The sequence below is a fragment of the Lithobates pipiens genome, unplaced genomic scaffold (assembly GCF_037356315.1).
Source record: "Lithobates pipiens isolate NorthernLeopardFrog02 unplaced genomic scaffold, aLitPip1_a1.2 Scaffold_8, whole genome shotgun sequence".
NCBI lineage: Eukaryota > Metazoa > Chordata > Amphibia > Anura > Ranidae > Lithobates > Lithobates pipiens.
In genome coordinates this window covers 546,085,327-546,105,937 of record NW_027507903.1, presented here as the reverse complement: position 1 = coordinate 546,105,937, position 20,611 = coordinate 546,085,327, and the positions used below count along the sequence as shown (strand labels likewise).

Genomic DNA, 20,611 nt, shown 5'->3' with positions numbered 1-20,611 from the left:
TAATGTATGGCCAGCTTAAATTGGCTTTCAATGCATCACAGTGCAGGTTTTATGGCACCTGCATTTTTTGACACCTGGTTTACACCTGTATGCTGTGCACATGAATTAGGGTGCACCATGCAATCCATGACATATATAATACCATGCATTAACATACACTACTGCAATGGATATATACTGTACATGTCCACCCTAAGTAGCGAAGCAAGGATAAAGCAACAAGCACACCCTAATGTGTCTTGAGATCTGCCTGGGCTGCTGTGAAAGGCTGCATCCAAGCAGTGAGTAGCTCCCGCTGCCTGTGAAACAGTATTGCCACATACACACAATCGGAATTATGGTTGGAAAAAGGTCTGATGGTTTTCCCTACGGAATTCTGCTCAAGCTGTCTTGCCTACACACGGTCACACCAATTCCGACCGCCAAGAACGCGGTGACGTACAACACGTACGATGGAACTAGAAAAAGGAAGTTCAATAGCCAGTAGCCAATAGCTTCCATCTCGTAGTTGAATCTGAGCATGTGTGAGCTTTTGCTTGTCGGAATTGTATACACACGATCGGAATTTCCGATAGAAAGTTTTTCCGTCAGGAAAATTGAGAACATGCTCTCAAATTTTTGCTGGCGGGAATTCGGCCATATAAATTCCAATGGAGCATGCAAACGGTGGCATTTTCCGATGAAAAGCTCTCATCTGTCTTTTGCTGGCCGAAATTCTGATCTTGTGTACGTTGCATAACACATTGCAAAAGCATGGACTTTGCAAAAGCATTTGACACAGTTCCCCACAGTTCCCCACAAACATTGACTGCACAAAGTAAGGTCCGTTGGCATGGACCATAGGGGTTTAATGCCTATCAGGCTTCCAATCATAGCAGGGGACGAGAGGAGGAGAGGACAGACTGCGGGCAGGCGGGGGGGGGCACAGTGGCAACATTTAGGGCACAGTGGCAGCATTTGGGTCACAGTGGAACCATTTAATGGGAACAGTGGCAACATTTGGGGCACAGTGGCAGCATTTAATGGGCAAAGTGGCTACATTTGATGGGCGCAGTGGCTGGGTTGATGGCACAGTGGCTGCGTTTGAAGGGCACAGTGGCTGCATTTGGTACAGTGGCTGCGTTTGATGGGCACAGTGAGGCTGCAATTGATGGGGTTTTATTTTTCAGAATTTTTGTTTGATGGGTAAATGAACTCAGCAGCTGGCCTAGTGGGGCTCAGCTGAAATCTGTTGATATTTATTAATGCCACATGCCAATCTTTAGTATAATAAGTAATCACCACACTACTATTTACAATAAACTACTGGAGGTAAAATAAAAAATTGGCAGTAAAATGCCTGTCGCTAAGCACTGTTATGTGTTCCCACACAAAAAAGTGTATTGCTAACTGATCAATAGCTTAACAATAATGGTAGAACCCTCCAATGTATGGAAATCTCAATATATTTCAATATTACCACAGTACAGGTCTCTGTGATATGTAACATACACAAACTGAAAATAAGACATACTGTATAAAATTAAACTTAGCAGGGGTGGTAGAAACCCCTCCTTTAGATATTCTCCATACAGATTCAAGTGTAATAATTCCAGTGATATGGGATTTCACATGCAGTACACATCAAAATGATAAGACATAAAAATGTTTTTAAAACTTAGCAGGGATGGTGGAAACTCCTCTACACATAATTGCAATACAAATTAACTTCAAATGCAGTGACTTTTTTAGTTGGGAGTTTACTCCATTATAGCACTTTGGAATTTTTATTTTTTAGATTGTTACATTTTTACATGTTTTAGTTACTATTATAATGTACATTTTTGCACTTGAAGTTCATTTTCCATCACCCCTGCTTAGTCCATGTCTTTATGGACCTTGCTTTGTGCACTGGTGTGCAGTCATATTGGCACAAGAAGGGGCCATCCCCAAACTGTTCCCACAAAGTTGGGAGCATGAAATTGTCCAAAATGTCTTGGTATGCTGACGCCTTAAGAGTTCCCTTCACTGGAACTAAGGGGCCAAGCCCAACCCCTGAGAGTCAACCCCACACCAAATGATTTGGACCAGTGCACAAACCAAGGTCCATAAAGACATGGATGAGCGAGTTTGGGGTGGAAGAACTTGTCTGGCCAGCCAGTCCTGACCCCAACCCGATAGAACACCTTTGGGATGAATTAGAGCGGAGACTGCGAGCCAGGCCTTCTCGTTTAACATCAGTGCCTGACCTCACAAATGTGCTTTTGGAAGAATGGTCAAACATTTCCATAGACACACTACTAAACCTTGTGGACAGCCTTCCCAGAAGAGTTGAAGCTGTTCTACGGTGGGCCAATTCAATATTGAACCCTACGGACTAAGACTGGGATGCCATTGAAGTTCACGTGCATGTAAAGGCAGGCGTCCCAATTCTTTTGACAATCACTTGTGTGTGTGTATATATATATATATATATATATATACACACACACACACAAGCAGCAAGTGTGTTTGAGCTTTGGGGGTGCACACCCTAATGCAATACGCTGCATACGCCTATGGCTTCATGGAACATAAATAAATATTATCAAGGCAGGCAATGCGTACGTGGCCAAAATCCACCACACAACACAGCAGTCTTGTCTGTTTGCCTAATGAACATCAATCAGCATTAGCAGGTGAGGGTAGGTCAGGTGACCTCGGGAGTCAGTGATTGTCAGCCCTGAGAAGTCTTAAGTGAGTGCCTTTAAAAGTACTGAAGAAACACATTTATTGACAATGAGCAGACGTGTATGCACCCAGATGAGTATCTAATTATGAAATTAATCAATGAGCTCTTAACAGTTGTAAATTACAATGTCTAGTGAAAAATACCAGTCTTACAGCCTATCCAGTATCCACTCAGACACTGCTGGACAATCACGTAAAATATGGGGTAAGTTATTTTTTTTATCTGCATGTTACAACTGTGTGGGGGGTATTTATCAAGGAACTCACTTGAGAGACCTTCCAGAACAAGTGATTGCCTATATGGATTACATTTGATACTTATATTTTAAACTACATGGTAATTTAGGCCCTATTCGCACCTGTGAAACTTAAATGTGATGTGTTTAAAAAAAATATAATAATAATAATAATAAGAAGAATATCCTGCTTGCTGCATCTTGCATGCGTTTTCGTGAACATGTACATTTTATATGCAGTTCAATGGTTACATACCTGAAATGCAGGCAATGGTTACATACCTTGTGTGGCCAAATAAAATGGTGGACTTTAAAAAGTTACCAACAAGAGACGTGTCAGATTTTGTATACAAGTTTTTTTTTAACGTGTTTGGGGAAAAAAATAAATTATATAATTTTTCAAACCGCTTTAATAAAATTCTGCAATGGAGCATAACATGACCATATACATGTAGCCCTTTAGTTTGTGTAAGACCAGCCTATAACAAAAGCTTTAAGGCCTAAGCAGTAGTAAACACCGCTTGGTCACTTGTACCTACAGGTAAGGGTATAATAAAAGCTGACCTGTAGGTACAATGAGTGTGCACTGTTTAGGAGATATTTACAAGTTCTGCAGACGCTGACCTCACCGGAGCACTGCGCTCTGCATGAAGGGCACGCTGAATGTGCCGCCAATCCTGAGCGCTGTTGTGCGTGCGTGACTCCCATGCACAAGTGTGGTAGTGACATCACTATGGCTCAGCCAATCAAGTGGCCGGAGCCTGCAAACCCAGAAAGACCAGTTGAGGAGGAGAGCCTTGTTAGCAGTGTTGGCAGCTAACTGTTATAATGTGTGACTACTAGCACATTCTGCCATTAACTTGCAGAGGTGTGTGTGTGTGTGTGTGTGTGTGTGTGTGTGTGTGTGTGTTTTTTTATTTTTTACCGCGTGTTTACTTTTTCAAATTTTGTTGGGCACATTTAAGAATGCAAATTGTGGTAAAATTGCACTACATGTTCTGCAGCTTCTCCATTGAACCAAAAAACTCCTTTTTTGCATTTTAAGAATGTCCCTGACACTTTCCAATAATGCAGAGGTAAAAAAAAAAAATGCATTCATGTTATCGTGTCCCATGGAAAACCCCAAAAATCAGCGTTTTTGCAAAAAGCATGAAAAAAACGCATTGTTGTGAATAGAGCCTTATGCTATACGAAAAATTGGACAAACCCAATTTCACAAAGCAAACGTTCGGCCTGTGCGCAAACGATGCTGCCATCAGGTAATGACCGATAAATCGCTCAGTGGACACAAATACATTTTATGTTTTTTACTTATACCTTGTGCAGACAGGTCGGACGGGAAACGCATTAACCTTTCACTGTATCGTTCGGCGGAAAATGTCCAAACTTGTCCTTCATTTTTTTTGCGCTCAAAAACATCCAAACAATTAGCGTGTGTGTGTGTGGTGTGTTTGGTGTTTTGTTTTTTGTGCCCACTTACTGGCCAAAAAAAAAAAAAACGAACAGAACGGTCTAATGGCTGAATTTCGGCTGACTTTTTTCGTTTAGTGTATGGCCAACATTTGTATCTATATCTGATACTTGAAAGGTCACTGGGGGATGCTGAAAAGCTCCGTAGTAGATTGTCCTACACAGTGAGAGCTGTGATCTTCCCAGTGCCACTCCAGAAACTTTCCATGTGCACACCGATCACAGCGGGGGTTGCTTGCTTGGCACCTCCGCCATTTAGAGAATGCTTTTTTATTTTTTTCTCAGAAAATACAAGGGGGTTAATTTACTAAAACCGTACAGGCAAAATCTGGTGCAGTTCTGCATAGTAACCAATCGGCTTTCAGGTTGTTTTGTGAACGCTTAATTGAACAAGCTAAAGTTAGAAGCTGGTTACTATGCACTGCTGCACCAGATTTTGCACTCTCCAGTTTTAGTAAATGAACCCCAAGGTGTTCTCTGATTGAAAAAGGTGAAGAAGAGGGGCACATGATGGGCATCATCCAATCGGGTGTTCTCTGAAAGGCGGCAGTACTGAGTGAGTGACTCACTGTGCAGAGGGGAAGCTGCTGGAGCAGGACTCAGGAGATCACAACTACTTAATGTAGTGCAGACTACTATAGTGATTTTCAGCATCCCCAGTAGGCATCCCCCTCTAGACCTCAGATATGGATATTTCTGATACTACTTACTAGAATATATTTTTATTGCAGTGAGTTTATTGACCACTAGCCGACCAACCCATGACGATGTACGTCAGCACCATGGCACGGCTGGGCAAATAGGCGTACAGGTACGTCCCCTTTATATCGTGACATTGTGGACAGGCGCCCGCCATGTACTCTGTGACCGTGCCTGCGTGTCCCGCAGATGCATCACGGAGGGAAAGAACGGGGAGATTCCTACAAGGCATTCCCCCGTTCTGCCTAGTGACATGATAGGGATCTACTGTTCCCTGTGATCGGGAACAGTGATGTCATGTCAGTGATACCCCATCCACCCCACAGTTAGAACACCTCCCTAGGACACACTTTAACCCTTGATCTCCCCCTAGTGTTTAACCCCTTCCCTGCCAGTGTCATTTACACAGTAATCTGTGCAATTTTATAGCTCCGATCGCTGTATAAATGATAATGGTCCCAAAATGATGTCAAGTGTTCAATAGGTCTGCCAAAAAATCTCGATCGCCGTCATTACTAATAAAAATAAATAAATAATAATAAAAAAAACACCATAAATCTATCCCCTATTGTGTAGATGCTATAACTTTTGCGCGAACCAATCAATATACGCTAAAAATATGTCAAAAATACAATTTCGGTCTAAACTGAGAAACAAATTGGCTTTTTTTTTTATTTATAACTCTATATTTATTTATATATTTTTTGGGGGGATATTTATTATAGCAAAAAGTAAAAAATGCTTTTTTTTTTCAAAATTGTTGCTCTCCGCCTCCCCCCCCCCCCCCCCCCCCTTTTTTTTTTTTTTTTTTTTTTTTGTGTTTGTAGTGCAAAAAATAAAAACCATAAAGGTGAACAAATGCCATCAAAAGAGAGCTCCATTTGTGGGGAAAAAAAGGACATCAAATTTGTTTGGGTGCAACGTTGAACGACCGCAATTGTCGATTTAAAGCGAGGCAGTGCCGAATCGCAAAAAGTGCTCTGGTCAGAAAGGGGGCAAATCCTTAGACTTTAGTGGTTAACATCTGTAGAATTCTGCACAGATCGATCAGACAGATGTAAAGAAAAACTGTCCACATATTGCAATTGGTGAAATCTACATTAGGTTTACCAGAAAATGTATAGTACAAGAGCTTACTAAACAATCCAACTAATTTTATTATTAGCAGTCTGCTAGTCCCAGACATTGCATAGCTGTTAATGGACCATACAACCACACTGTAATGTGTGTGACCAATACTCTTGGCTTACCTAGCAAATTAGTTGTAGCACTAGTCTTTGATGTCTGGTTAAAATTCTTCTGTACATCCCAATCTTTCCATCTGTCTCAGCATTCCGTAATCATTTCAAGTGTCGTTTCAATTACAATCTTTCACATAGCATCTGGGTATATATTGGGCAATCTTCCTGGAATTCTAATTTTTCCATCCACAAGCCGTCAAGTGATTTTTGACTCATTTACAGGGACTCAAAATCCACTAATCCATCTGATCCTGATAAGGTCTCCATGTCCCTAAAGGCTTCTTAAGAAACTTCTGGTCCACAGCTACCTAGAACAGTCTGTATTAAATTGGACCTAAAGCTCCCAAGTCTCTGCTACAGCTATATTAAGAAAACTTTAAAGAAACCAGTGCTAAGAGAAATGAGTCTGCCGTGACCTTCTTCCTAAAAGACTAATTGCTTAGTGCTCATGGCACAGTTTTTGACATCAACACTTCTAAGTCCCTGTCCGAGAACATGCAGACAACTTGAATTTGTCCTGAGTTACTTTTTTTTTCCTTTTTTTTTTTTTTTTTTTTTTTTTATCAGCAAATCAAAAATGACTGAAGCCATTGGTTAGACCTATGTTTATCACCAACGTGTAAATTCAATGCTTACCGACTTCCTACTTCTGCTGGAAGTCTGTTCCAAGCATCAACTATGCTTTCAGTAAATTAACACCCTTAATGGTTTTTAAAGCTTCCAGTCATGTCCCTCTTTCCTCGAATCTGTACATACACTATATTGTCAAAAGTATTGCGACACCTGCCTTTACACGCACATGAACTTTAATGGGGTTTTAGTCCATAGGGTTCAATATTTAGTTTGTCCACCCTTTTACCTCTGTGAGGTCAATGCACATGGGCATACAGGATAAGGTCATCCTCAGAAGTGATGCAGCTTTTCTTACTCAAGTATTCCATAAACCCTGAATGAAGTCTTGACATTATTCTGCTAGAATGACATAACCCCTAAAAAAGAATTTGCCTTCTTGCCTATATGTAGATGTACTCTGATACATTGAGAATGCTAGACTCTCAGTAAAACGAACATTCTGTTAATTTTGTTCAACAGCCCTACCAAAGCTCAAGGTGCATTGAAAACATCCTTCAACCGTTAGTTTTGTACAGCAAGTCAATAGCAAAACCATCTGTGTTGCCACCTTAATTGATAAAGGTGTAGGACAAACCCTGCTTGGACACTTCTGAATGTCCTTTTCTCATGCATGGTTTACTCCTACCAGTTGAGCCAGTACAATGACACAATATATTAAGAATATTCTTTAATTTCTTGACTACCCTCCCTCTCACTCATATGAATCTGCACTGCCCTCCCTCTCCCCTTTAGCTCGGAGTCGGGAGACTAATGGAGAATGAAGCTAGGGCTCTAGCATTATCAGAGAAAGGAAGGAACACCACTTGCATACCCAGTGCATGAATGTAAAGAAGTATTGCCTCAGCCACTGCTGCTCCAGCTACGCCCTCTGACATGTTTCGCCCCGTTCACCAGGGCTAGGTCACAGAGGTTAGAGTGGCACCGCAAGTTAAACCTGGATTACTAGGGATCTTGCATTGATGCAGAATGTTTTAGGCTAGCAACAGATGAAACATTTCTGCCAGAGAGTAATCTGGGAGACATCTGTTCATACTTTGTATTTATTTTTTATTTATTTTTTTAATATGTGCCTCTTTATTTTCATGTGAAAAATAACTGCTTTTGTGCCTACTCTTTTAAAAGCCCGACATTCTATACAAGCTCTACTATATTATGTCATGACCTGCTTCCAAAACCATTCAACAGCAAATAATTTCAACATTTAAACTGTCATTTTAAAGTTTTGTCCTGTCAAAAAAAAGGACATGTTTTAAAGACCTAACAGGTAACTGACTAGATTTAAATTTTCAGGCTGTGAACTGAGTCCATCAAGGAAGACATGCAGGTTTGAGTCTGAAGAGGACAACATGATACACTTACTAAGCCTGTGGACGGTAATCTGATCTTGTTGTTAACCTTTTTTAAATTGTAATAAGTTTATTTATTGCAAACAAGGGTCCTTCCTTAAACTTCTATATACCAAGAGGACCTCAAAACGGTGACATTCCAGTGGGTGGGTGCTCTAATTTATGGGTTATGTGTGTTCTAAAATAATAGACAAATTATAGTGGGTGTAACCTTGCATGTATGGGTGCTGTGGGTCAGCTAAAGGCTAGTAAGAAATCATACTATACTATTTAACACCATTAGTATATAATTTTTCTCCCTTCGTCTTTCAGGACAGCACCTGGAGAGAGCGCAGCTCCACCTATTTTCCCAGGAAACACTGCAGATTTTCTTTAAAGACTGGTCACTTCCACCATGGCCTCAGTCGTAGTGTTTCCTCCGGCCATGGTGGAAGTGCTGCCCTTTCTCCAGGTGGGGAGAGCTGGAAGCATACCATGTGTCTGTTTTTTTTTTTTTTTGTTTTAGACGAGCCCAGCCTCCTCCCTTGCGTGTGGGGGTCGCTCCGGTGTCCCCTCTTCTTCAAGCCCAGGGGGTCTTTGGCTGCCGGAGGTCTCGCTCTCTTTCTAGACCAGCGGCTGAGGCTGGGGCGCTCTTGCCTTCTGGGTTCAGATGGCGAGCATGTCATTCCGGCCGGGGGCGGGACTTCCGGAAGTGCAACATGGCTTCCGGTTCCGGCTGCTGGAACGCAGGAAGAGGGGGCGGTCTTGGCTGACGTCACTTCCGGTCTTCGCAGCGGCGAAAGACCACGAAAATTAAAAAATGTAAAACGCCTGATAGCTTTGCGGACAATGGAGGAGGATCAAGGACAGTGGCAGGGGCAGGAGCCACACCAGTCAGCCAGGCCCAGGTAAGCAGGGACAGTGGTCTCTGGCTTTACTCTATGGGCTTTGTGAATGTCTCCTTTCCTTGCTCTATTGATTGGGAACCTGCTACATTCTTTTCCTGTGTATTGATTGTCAGGAAGAATGTATCCTTATGTTGTGAGTCTGTGGGGGGATTCACTGGCTGCAAAGCAGGGCTAAAGTGTAAGCCTTTTTTTGGTGAGCATGTTATATTTCTGTTAATGGTTTGTGTATTAAACTGAGAAATGTTTTTTTTTTTTTTTTTTTTTGTGTGTGTGTGTGTTTCAGAAAGTGAAAGAAAAAACTAAACGTGTCTCTCCCTCTTGCAAAAGAAAACGTCCGTCATGTAAAAATGTACTCAGATTCCTGGACCAAAGTCCTGTGCAAATCTTGCAGCAAGGAGAATGGTTATCTTACTTTAGGAAGAAGTTGGCGGACACTTTCGAGACCTTTAGGTCCTATTTGGATAGACGCCCGGCAGCGGGTAGTAATGTACCCCGTCCTTCTGCTTCAGTATCCAGAGGGGCAGTGACTCAGAGGATGAGGGGCGTAGTGTGTCCTCTGGTTCCGAGGAAGAAACGGAGGAAATAAAAATCTTCTAGGTACAAACTATCCTTAGAAGAGGTTGATGATCTTTTAAAAACTATCCACACAACTCTAAACATCAGAGGATAAAGCTCAGTTGTCGTTGCACAATAGGATGTTTCAGGGCATGGGCGAGGTGAAACACAGGGTGTTTCCGGTGCATACGTTTCTTTCGGAAACTATCAAACGGGAATGGAAGGACCCAGAGAGGGCTCCTTTTTCTCAAGTCATCTTCCAGGACGGCACACCTGAGAGATGAGAGGCTCCTCCCTACAGGAAACACAATCAATCGACAGCTGTTTTAAGTCCCCACCCTTCCCCTTGATCCTCAGTTTTTGATTGTGTTTCTCCCTACACAGCGAAACTGTTTGTTTTTTTCCAAATGACCCGAAGCCTGGGGCTGGTGGTCTCCCCCTGGGAGCCGGACCACAAGCCTGGGAAGCCTCTGGGTCTGGTAGGATATTCTTGTCCTTCCTGGGGGGGTTCCCCTATCTTTTCCTCAGGTCGGGCAGCAGAAATTGGAAGAGCCCCCCTGAGAGCTGAAGGACCCTGGGTACAGTGGTGTACCCAGAACTTCAGGGGCCATTATCCTGTCTCCCCCCTCCTTACCTGTACAGGTGGCTGTTCAGACGGGGGTGCTGGCCATCGGTTCTTTCCAGGGGGATCTTGTCCCCGACTCCTGGGTCCCCGGTAGCTCGCGTGGGCTGCCGGAGAGGGCGTGGCAACAAGCACCGCGTCATTTTCAAACTTCGGGAAAATGGCAGCGGCGTTCTTACCCAGGAGGGAAGGCTGTGAGTCAGTAGGAGCAGGCGCCCACATCCTCCTTTCTCTAGAGCGAGGAGGCACCAGTTTACTACGGTGGATGTCTGCCTTAACCACCTCAGATATGAAGATGGGAATGAGGAATGGAAGGCATTGCCCCCCCCCCCCATGTATATAGACTGACTGGTACAGTGCAGGACACAGCCTAACCTGGCACCTCCCTATGGGGACAGCAGTTGGGGGGGGGGGAAGCACTTTGGCGGCTATCCTCCTTGCGTGTGGACCATAAGGATGGAAAAGCAAGCCCGCTGGCTGTGGCAAAAAGAGGAAGACGACAACGGTGAGTACTTTACTTTCCTTTTGCCGTGGGAATTTAGCTGCAAAATCCCCAATTCCAGCCAGAGGGTTCCTGGGCATTTGAGATCTCACCTGGGGTCTGGATTCAAATAGCCCTTAAGCTTCTGTTAAAAACACCAGCTGCAGCCCCTCTTACATCAGAGAAGCTGTATGGTGGACAGGTGGTGCAGATGAACGAGTGTGCCTAAACCACTTCAGATGAGAAACAGGTAGGTAGGCCATTGCTCCCCCTTCCCCGTGTATATACTGACTGGTGCAGTGCAGAACTTTGGGTCGGGATACAAATAGCGCAGACGCCACTGCTAAAACCACCAGCCACAGCTCCCTCTTACAGCAGAGACACTGTGGTTATCGCAGCAGTAGGTTGCCAGCCTCTCCCTACATGCCCAGTTGTGGTACATTTAGTAGGGATGAATATAGCGTACAGAGGGGACCTGGTAGATACAAAGTTACTTACAGGCCAGGTATACCACTGAACAGGTTATTAATTGGGCAGTGGTTGGTGGATTCAGAAGCTCCCCTGGTCAGCAGGTGCACTAGGTTACCGGCCCTATTAGCCCAGCTGCTAGGAATCTGAAGTTGCTTCACAATGTTTAAAAGCTGACCTAACATTCAAGGAGGGGCAGAGACCAAGCTACTGTGTGGCACAGTAGGGGGTTCCCTTGTCACAGATCCTCCTTTTTGGGGGTTGCTTGCTATAGTTAACTTTCATAAGCTCCAACCTCCCACTCCACCTTTACACTGTGTTTATATTATAGTGTAGGAGGTAAGAAGAAACTTTTTTTTATTGGTTTGGGCTACAATCCACTCAGTGGCAGATCTAAAGGCGATTCACCATAGATCGCTCCCTACATCCTTTTAATTGAGGATTTTCTGTGCAAACCTATGCAAGAGCTACATAATTGATTGTTTGAAGCCTGCAGATAGCTATTTACCTCCCAGGCTAAACTGGTAACCACCTCTTCTAGAGAGGTCTTAAATTGGTCTCTAGGGCTGGGCTCATTGAGACTTTAGTTGCTAATCAGCACCACCTGGATATGTGCTGGCTAGCGTTTGCTCAGTCTATGGAGGTAAGGTAGGACAACAACTACTACTAATAGTAGGGTGTCCAACCATTTTAGGATCTGTTCCTTCACTAGTGGTGAAGGTTTAGTATCTACAGCCCAGGCTATGCCTATGAAATAAATTGCCTGTTGGTTATTTCATAAAGGGATAGACCATGACTCCTCATTGGCTGCACACCAGTAGACCTCAGTAGTGAAGGTTTGTGCTTGCTGGGATGTTTTTGTGGCACAGCAGAAATACACATTGAGATTTGTGACATCTCTGCTTAATAAGGACTATATTGCTGTACATCAGAAATGCACTGCACTGAAGCTTGTTTGCTGTCCTTTATATACTAAAGGTACTGCTTTGTTTGGCTACAGATCAGAAAAATACAACAGTGAAGGTGGTCTGTACTTTCTGGTTTTGTGTTGCACAGCAGAAATGCACATCATTGTGTCTGGTGACATCTCTGCTCATAATGGTTATATTGTTGCACATCAGACATACACAAGATTGAGGTCTGTCTGTGGGGCTTTGTGTCCTGTTTTACTGCCTTGTTGGTTACTTATCAGAAAGGCAGCAGTGAAGTCTGATGGTCCTGATTTGCATGGCGCTGTGTTGATTCAGACAGTGCTATTAACGGCAATGGCTGCCGAGTTTAAACATGCGATTTGACATGTTGAGTCGCATGACAAATCATTTCAATATGGATGTGCTATCTCTATTCATAGTGTTTTATTGTTGCACATCAGATTTATACAGCATTAAGGTCTGTGAGGTTTTTGTGTCCTGTATTACTGCCTTATCAGAAAGGCAGCAGTGAAAATTGATGGTTCGAATTTGTTGGGCTACATAGTAGAAATACAAATTGAACCCCTGCCAGGTGTAGTACATATACTGCCTTTGGTAATCCGTGTAGCACCACAAAGTGGTGTTGTGCTGATTTTAGCCATGCGATTTGACATGTTGAGTCGCAAGGCCAAATCGCTTCAATATGGATGTGCTATCTCTATTCAGAATTGTTATATTGTTGCACATCAGACATATACAAGATTGAAGGTTGTCTGTCCTTTTATGTCTTGCATATACTGCCTTATTGGCTGCATATCAGAAAGGACACAGCAGTGAAGGTTGCTTGTCTTTTTCTGATTTTTGTTTTTGCTGCTCAGCTGAGAGACACATTGAGGATGGTGGCCTCTCTGCTCAGTATTGGTATATTACTACACATCAGACATACACAAAGATTTAATGTTTGTGTCCTGTATGTCCTATATTTACTGCCTTATCGTTTGTATATCAGGCTAAGCAGTGTTTCTCATGTATCTACCTTTCTGCATCTTAGGGATACACAGCAGGGGTTTGTTGGCTGCAATCCTCCAGGGAGTCACAGCATTGGGGACCCCTTACTTGTTCGACCTGAAAATTGCTATTTGTTTTTTTTTTTTTTTCCTGCGACCTGTGTAATCTTGAGGTCTGTGGATCCAGGAATCAGGGACTGCTGGTGTCGCACAGACACAAATGGTACCCATTGGAAGCCATAGTATATGACTTCTCATGCGTCTTGCAGTCCCAAGTCGCAGGTTGGGTCGCACGGGTGTGGGAACCCTAAACTTATCTGTCCCTTCTGATTGAGGTTTTGCTACACAGCAGGAATACTCATCATGGCGTTATTGTTTTATTTTGCAGCGGACCAGAAAGATTGCAGCTGTAAAGGCTGTCTGTCTTTTTCCTCAGTGTCTGCTTTTATGTTGTTGCACAGCAGAAATACTCAAGATTGAAGCTTGTTGGTGCTTTCTGTTTCAGAAAAACACAATGCTGCAGGTTGCTTGTATCCTTTCTCAGTGTTGGTTCTATCTGAACTACACTACAGAAGTGCAAGACAGAAAGGATTGTCTTGTGTTCCATATTTTTCCCTGTGGCATAGCAGAAATGCACAACACGGGAGTTGGTGTTCATATTAATCTTATAACTGTATTTGGTGGTTTGTCAGAAATACACAACATAGAAGTTTGGGTCTTTCTGTCTTTATAGCCTTGTTTTGCTGTACATAGGTAAAGCACAACAGTAAAGGGGGTTCCTGTCCTTTCCGTATTTATATATCAGTTATGACCTAGCTAGCTGCACTAAAGAAATACGCAGCATTTAGGGTTTGCTTGTGTCTTAATGTTTTTACGTCTTGGCAGCACATCAGAAAACCAGACTATGAGGACTGTTTGTCTACGTTGAGGTTCAGATTTGGGTCTCTTCCCATATTTGATATATTGGTTTAGCTAGTCACACTCAGGCACACAACATTGTTGTCTATGCTTGTGTCCTTTCTGTCTAAATCTATTGTGCCGTGCCCACAATCTATGATCATTTTATTTGTGATATTAATAATGCATGTATCACCTTTTGTATTTCAGCCTTCTTTTCCATGGAGGGGCCAGGAGTTCGGGCTGCAGCTGCCACATGTCAGAAAACCTTGACCACTTGCATTCAGGGATGCCAGAACCATTTCCTAGGGTTGAAGCCCTGTAGGGTTATGGGACACTGGAGGAAGGGGATAATGAATCGCCCTGTTTAGTAAGAACTTGGAGAGTTCTGTTCAGAGGAGTATTAGGGCCTGAGGATGAAGTATAAAGATGTATACCCGATCGAATAGGTTTCGGCTCGGTGCATGGCCTTCATTTTGCCCTTTTAGCAAAACTAGACATAGCAATATGGGTAGTCTACTCCTGCTAGGGACTTTAATCTCCTGAAGAAGGCTCTCAGGCGTAAGTAAGGACATAGATTGGGCATGCCTTAAACCCAGGGTTCAAGCTTCTGTTAATCTATTTCCCTTAAGTAGGCTTCCCTTTAGTCTTTTGCTGACATAAAGATAAAAGGGAAGCAGTTTTATTTCCCTCAACAGGATAGTGTTAAGACAGGCCCTCTTATTGATTAATGTAGTGTCCTTGTCTTACACAGGTCTCTTATTTATCTTTTTAGTGGTTCTAAGTAGCACCTACAGGCATAATAGGCCATGGTTGTTAGATGTGTGAGATAGGCAACATTGCTAACCTACAAGTTTAACATGTTTTCTGATTCCATTTTTAAGAGCCCATTTCACCTAGATACTGCATCTGAAGCGGAAAAGGCAGGAACATCTGTGGAGCAGATCAGCCGCATGATCCAGCTAACATGCCTTCATCAAGCATATGAGCGTATGGAGTGGAGGTAAAGCTCACTGCAGAGCCAAGGTTCGCCAAGAGGGTTTTGCAGTGGCCCCACCCTAAGGTAGGCCTGAGGTACTTGTTTATCCTCTCAGGTGTGCCGTCCTGGAAGATGACTTGAGAAAAGTACCAGTTACTTACCGGTAACTGTCTTTCTGGGAAATCTTCCAGGACGGCAGGCCTACTTCCCGCCCGTTGGAGGAGGGAAAATTCTAGAACACTAGAAGGTGAGTACCTATGAGGAATGATTTCCCTTGTGAACCTGGTTCAGGAGTTACTTCTCTACAAACTGAGGATCAAGGGGAAGGGTGGGGACTTAAAACAGCTGTCGATTGATTGTGTTTCCTGTAGGGAGGAGCCTCTCATCTCTCAGGTGTGCCGTCCTGGAAGATTTCCCAGAAAGACAGTTACCGGTAAGTAACTGGTACTTTTCTAGATCCCTCACATGCAGGTTTCCTTTTGAAGAGGATAGCTCTCAGGTCTGGAACAAAAAACCTAAACTTGACGCAGCGTTCTCTCAAGTTTCTAGGAACACAGACCTAGTGTTTGAGGACATGGGCATCTTAAAGGATGTCATGGACAAGAGGGCTGACTCCCTCTTAAAAAAAAAAAAAGCTTGGGATTCAACCTTAGCAAATCTAAAACCAGAGATGGCATCAACAGTGGTTGCCAGAAACCTGGAACACTGGTTGGAACAGTTAAACACCCACATTGAGGCAGGAACCTCCCGTAAAGATCTGTTGGATACCCTGCCAGTTCTTCTAAAAGCTGTAGGATATATGGCAGACGCTTCAGCCGAATCTATAAAGATGTCAGATCTTCAGCTCTGATAAACTCAGCACGTAAAAACATGGACTGGGGATACGGCCTCAAAAACAAAACTATGTGGTCTGCTGTTTGAAGGAGACCTGGTTTTTGGCCCGGACCTAGAAGCCATACTTGACAGAACAGATGACAAGAAAAAGGCCTTTCCAGTAAAGAAAAAGGTCAATCCTCAGGGTAGCAAGAATTTTCGTGCTTTTTGGAAAACCCCAGAAACAAGAGGCGATATACAAAAAACCTCGGAGACCTCAGAGGCGGGGGTAAGTCAGGGGTGTTATTCCACTCCCCGGCCCCAAACACAAAGAGCCAGTGACAGTCTTCCAGCTGTGGGAGCGAGGCTACAGGCTTTCCTTCCACAGTGGAAGTTGACCACAACCAGTCTGTTCATCCTAAAAACAATGAGAGGGCTACAGACTGGAATTTTCTCAACCCCCACCTGTTCGTTTTTTGTGACTCAGTGGCCATGACTGCAATCCTACGGGAATTGCTCCAACAAAGGGTGATCATATATGTTCCCCCTGAAGAAGTAGGACAGGGGTGTTATTCGCACATATTTCTTGTAAGGAAGCTGTCAGGCAAATTCAGACTGATTCTGAATTTAAAAATTTTAAACAGATCGATGAGGTAAAAGAAATTCAGAATGGATACTATTTTCTCAGTAAAGTCTCCTGACCCCTGGTTGTTTCATGGCATCCATAAACCTGAGGGATGCCTACCTTCATGTGCCAATAACCTCTCAAAAACGCCTAAGGTTTGCGGTCAGAACAGGAAGCTCAGTCCTACATCTGCAGTTCAGAGCTCTTCCTTTCGGACTGTCTTCATCCCTGAGGATAGTCACAAAAATCGTGGCAGAAGCCCTAGCTCCCCTCAGGGTAGAGGGAGTATCGATCGTCCCATATCTAGACTATCTTTTTTTATTTGCCAGAACAGAGGACCTATTCGAGAAGGACAAAGGGGCACTTGGAAGGCCTCAGATGGATAATAAACAGGGAAAAATCAAACCTGATTCCATCTCAGTCTCAGTCAATAAGATTCCTGGGGTATACCATCAACTCCATACAGGAGAGCATTTTTCTACCGGAGGAGAAGATAATAAAAGTCCAAAACGCAGTAAAAAATACCCAGACAAACCTGCCAATTTCCATCAGAGCAGCGATGTCAGTGTTAGGTCTTCTCACCATGTCCATTCCAGCAGTTCAATGGGCACGTCTCCATGCAATTGATCTCCAGCAGGCAATATTGAGAAATTGGTCCTATGGAGAGTCCCTGGAGAAGCTATTCAGGAGGGTCTGCTTTAGTGTTTCCCGGTAGACAGGAGGTTGACAACAGATGCAAGCTCCTGGGGATGGGGTGCCCACCTGGGGGGTCAGATGGCTCAGGGGGAATGGACAAACGGGGAGGCCAGGAGATCCTCCAACTGGAAGGAACTAAGGGCTATCCTACTGGGACTTTGGGCCTTCAAGAATCTGGTTCAGGGTCTCCATATCCAGGTCCTGTCAGACAACGTGTAAGGGCTTACCTAGATTGGAGTCCATGTTGCAGAGATGTAGGCTCACCCTTGCAAATAAACACAGCCCACAGTAACAAACAGATAAGCTACCTGGGCTGTGAATCTGTGCACGGGGGCTTGACAGGAATTTGCCAAAGGATTGTCCAGGTAAAGCCGTAGTCAGGGATTCCAGAAGACAGAATAAACGATATACAAGCCAGGGTCGGTAGCCGGGGTCAGTCTTGGAACACAGGAACCTTTGGCAACAAGAGACAATGAACTGACAAAGCCCTCAGAGTGAGGCAGTGTTTTATACCCTAGCTGATTAGGTAACCTGCCACAGCTGATCCAAGAGTGACGGGTACAAACAGAATTGCCCACAGTACTTATGCAAAACTAGACATGGCTGGAAAGCAGGCAGAATAGAACTGAGGTGTGGCTCAGAGGTAAGGTAACGGGAACAACTACTGGCAGTCATGAGTTCAATACCACCCAGAGCCACTTGAGGCGTGACTACACCTGGCTGTCCAAAATACACGGTAGGGACTGTGACACAACGCCACAGCAGTGTCTTGTATAACAAGACAGGGTGGCACAAGAAGCAGGGCGTTGCTATCATTGGCAGGTCAGATCCTGTCCTGGGCAGAAAGCAACCTGAGGTTTCTGACAGCGGTACATCTAAAGGGCAACCTGATTTTTGTAGCAGACTTCCTGAGCAGGGAAAGAGTCCTAGAGTCAGAGTGGAGTCTGAACCCCGTAGTTTTCTAAAAGTTAATAGAAAATTGGGGATGTCCGCAGATCTGTTCGCATCCCAGAACAACACAAAGGTGAAAGCTTTCTTTTCTCTGAACAGTCAAGGGGCCTGGATGCGCTAGCACAACCATGGAACTTCCTCCTTGTGCTACGCCTTTCCTCCCTTCCAGATGATTCCCCTGGTCCTAAAGAAGTTACAAAGAGTCCACAAGTGTGATTCTAGTAGCTCCCTTTTTGGCCCAAAAGAGCATGGTTTGCAACCATACAGAAAATGGCGGTGGAGCCCCATTGGTTTCTTCCCCTGAGGAAAGACCTCATAACCCAGGGACCTCTTCAGCATCCAAATATCGAGCACCTCAGTCTAACAGGGTGGTTACTGAGGAGCAGATCCTAAAAAGATTGGGATTATCTGACAAGTTGGTCTCAACCCTCTTAGGTAGTCGGAAAAAGACTACTAGAGCAATTTATTTTAAAACATGGAAGCATTTTAATTCCTGGTGCTTATCAAAAGTATTTTCACCCCAGGAAATATCTTCAGTTTTAGAATGTCTTCATGATGTAATGGAGCTAGGCTTGGCAGCCAGTACCCTGAAGGCTCAGGTGGCTGCTTTATCGATTTTTCTTGAGAGACCGTTATCGCAGGAGCCGCTTATCATTAGATTTTTTTTTTTTTTTTTTTTTTAAGGCATTGACCAGAGCAAGGCCAATACCTTTTTTTTTTTTAAGTGTTTTCCAAGATGGGACTTATCTTTGGTTTTACAAGGTTTGAATAAAAAACCTTTTGAATCCCCAGAGGAAGCAACGATCAAGTTATGGTCACTTAAGCTGATTCTTTTATTTGCAGTCACATCAGTTAGATGGGTAAGCGAGTTGCAAGCCCTTTCTATAGCTGAGCCTTTTCGTTATATTTTTCCGGACTGGGTAATGCTAAAAACTGACCCAGGTTTTTTGCCAAAAGTATCAACAGCTTTTCATAGGTCACAAGAAATAATTCTTCCCTACCTTGTGTCCTACACCATCCAGCCCCAAGGAAAGGTCTTTCCATAACCTGGATGTGAGAAGATGCCTACTGCACTATTTAGAGATCACAAGGGAATTCAGAAAATAAAACTCTCTCTTCATTCTATTCGCAGACCACGTAAAGGCTACAGTGCTTCCAAAAACACTTTAGCTAGGTGGCTGTGATTGGCCATTTGCAAAGCCTATAAAGCATCTGGGGTAGAGCCTCCCACAGGTGTAGTTGCCCACTCCACACGAGCAGTAGCAACATCCTGGGAGGAAAGAGCAGGGGCCTCCCCGAGTCGAATTTGTAAAGCAGCCACGTGGACAAATGTCTTCACCTTCACCTGCCACTACAGGTTGGACCTGCTGTCGGCATCAGAGCAATCATTTGGCAGAAAGGTTCTACAGGCGGTGGTCCCACCCTAGAGTAAATACTCATCTCCAGGTGCTGTCTCGAAAGACTAAGGGAGAAAACCCAATGATTTCACCCCAGCCTCCTATCTACTTCACTACACCAAAATCCTCAAAAGACACTACCTTAAATCCCTCAATATGATTATGATCAATGCAGCGCAACAATGCGTCCCATGTCACTGGCGCTCCTCTTCGGTACCAACGCTGGCCGAGTGGTTCTGCAGATTGAACAACACTGAGACCTTTGAAGAATTAATTAGCATCTCCAATGACAGTTTCCAAATTTTCAGCAATTTGGCATGATTGGCGACGTTTCAAACTTAGACGCTTATTCCTCACAAACTGGCTAAATGTCTCCCATACACGAGACTCTATTCCTTTCAAATTACTCCTGCTTCCCCAGTCTTGCCATCCCCCCTTCCTACCCACCACAACAGATATCCATGTGCTAATTTATGGTTCACAGTAGGTTTCAGATGCTTTTGAAGAGAGAAAACCCTAGTTAGACTTCCCGGCAACTGTATTTCTACGAGTCTTTCAGGACAGCGCCGATGACCCGCCCTATTTGTTTGAAAATATAGTGTTATTTGCTATGTTCTGCTTATCTAATGTCAGCATGGCTGGAGGTACTCTTTGAACAACTGAGGCCATGGTGGAAGTGACCGGTCTTTAAAGAAAATCTGCAGTGTTTCCTGGGGAAAATGGGTGCAGCTGCGCTCTCTCTCCAGGTGCTGTCCTGAAAGACTCGTAAAAATACCGTTACCGGTATTTTTAACTAGGGTTTTGTTTTTGTTTTGTTTTTTTCTCCCACCAATTATTCCTGTACGCAACTCGCTTCCTGACCCTGAATGGCTATGCTCACTTCCCAGCTGCATTTATTGAGGGAGCATGGTTGCCACCCAGGCTGCATGTAGGCAAGTAGTCTACTTTCTCCACTGCAGGTGATGCTATCCTCGGCAGCACTGAGTTG

At 43.9% G+C, this 20,611-nt stretch overlaps 1 protein-coding gene across 2 annotated transcripts in view; it reads left to right on the top strand.

The window, feature by feature from the left end:
* Window positions 1–2,696: 2,696 nt before the first annotated feature.
* The window catches only part of LOC143963601 (nucleoplasmin-like), a 45,567-nt gene continuing 27,652 nt past the window's right edge, over window positions 2,697–20,611 (top strand). Inside the window, exons 1-2 of one of the 2 annotated variants that reach the window (XM_077473281.1) lie at window positions 2,697–2,914; window positions 8,279–8,361. In XM_077473281.1, the coding sequence (XP_077329407.1) occupies window positions 2,836–2,914; window positions 8,279–8,361 (162 nt within the window). In that variant the 5' untranslated portion in view covers window positions 2,697–2,835. The remainder of the gene's footprint in view (window positions 2,915–8,278; window positions 8,362–20,611) is intronic. The other variant, XM_077473280.1, reaches the window with a different exon arrangement.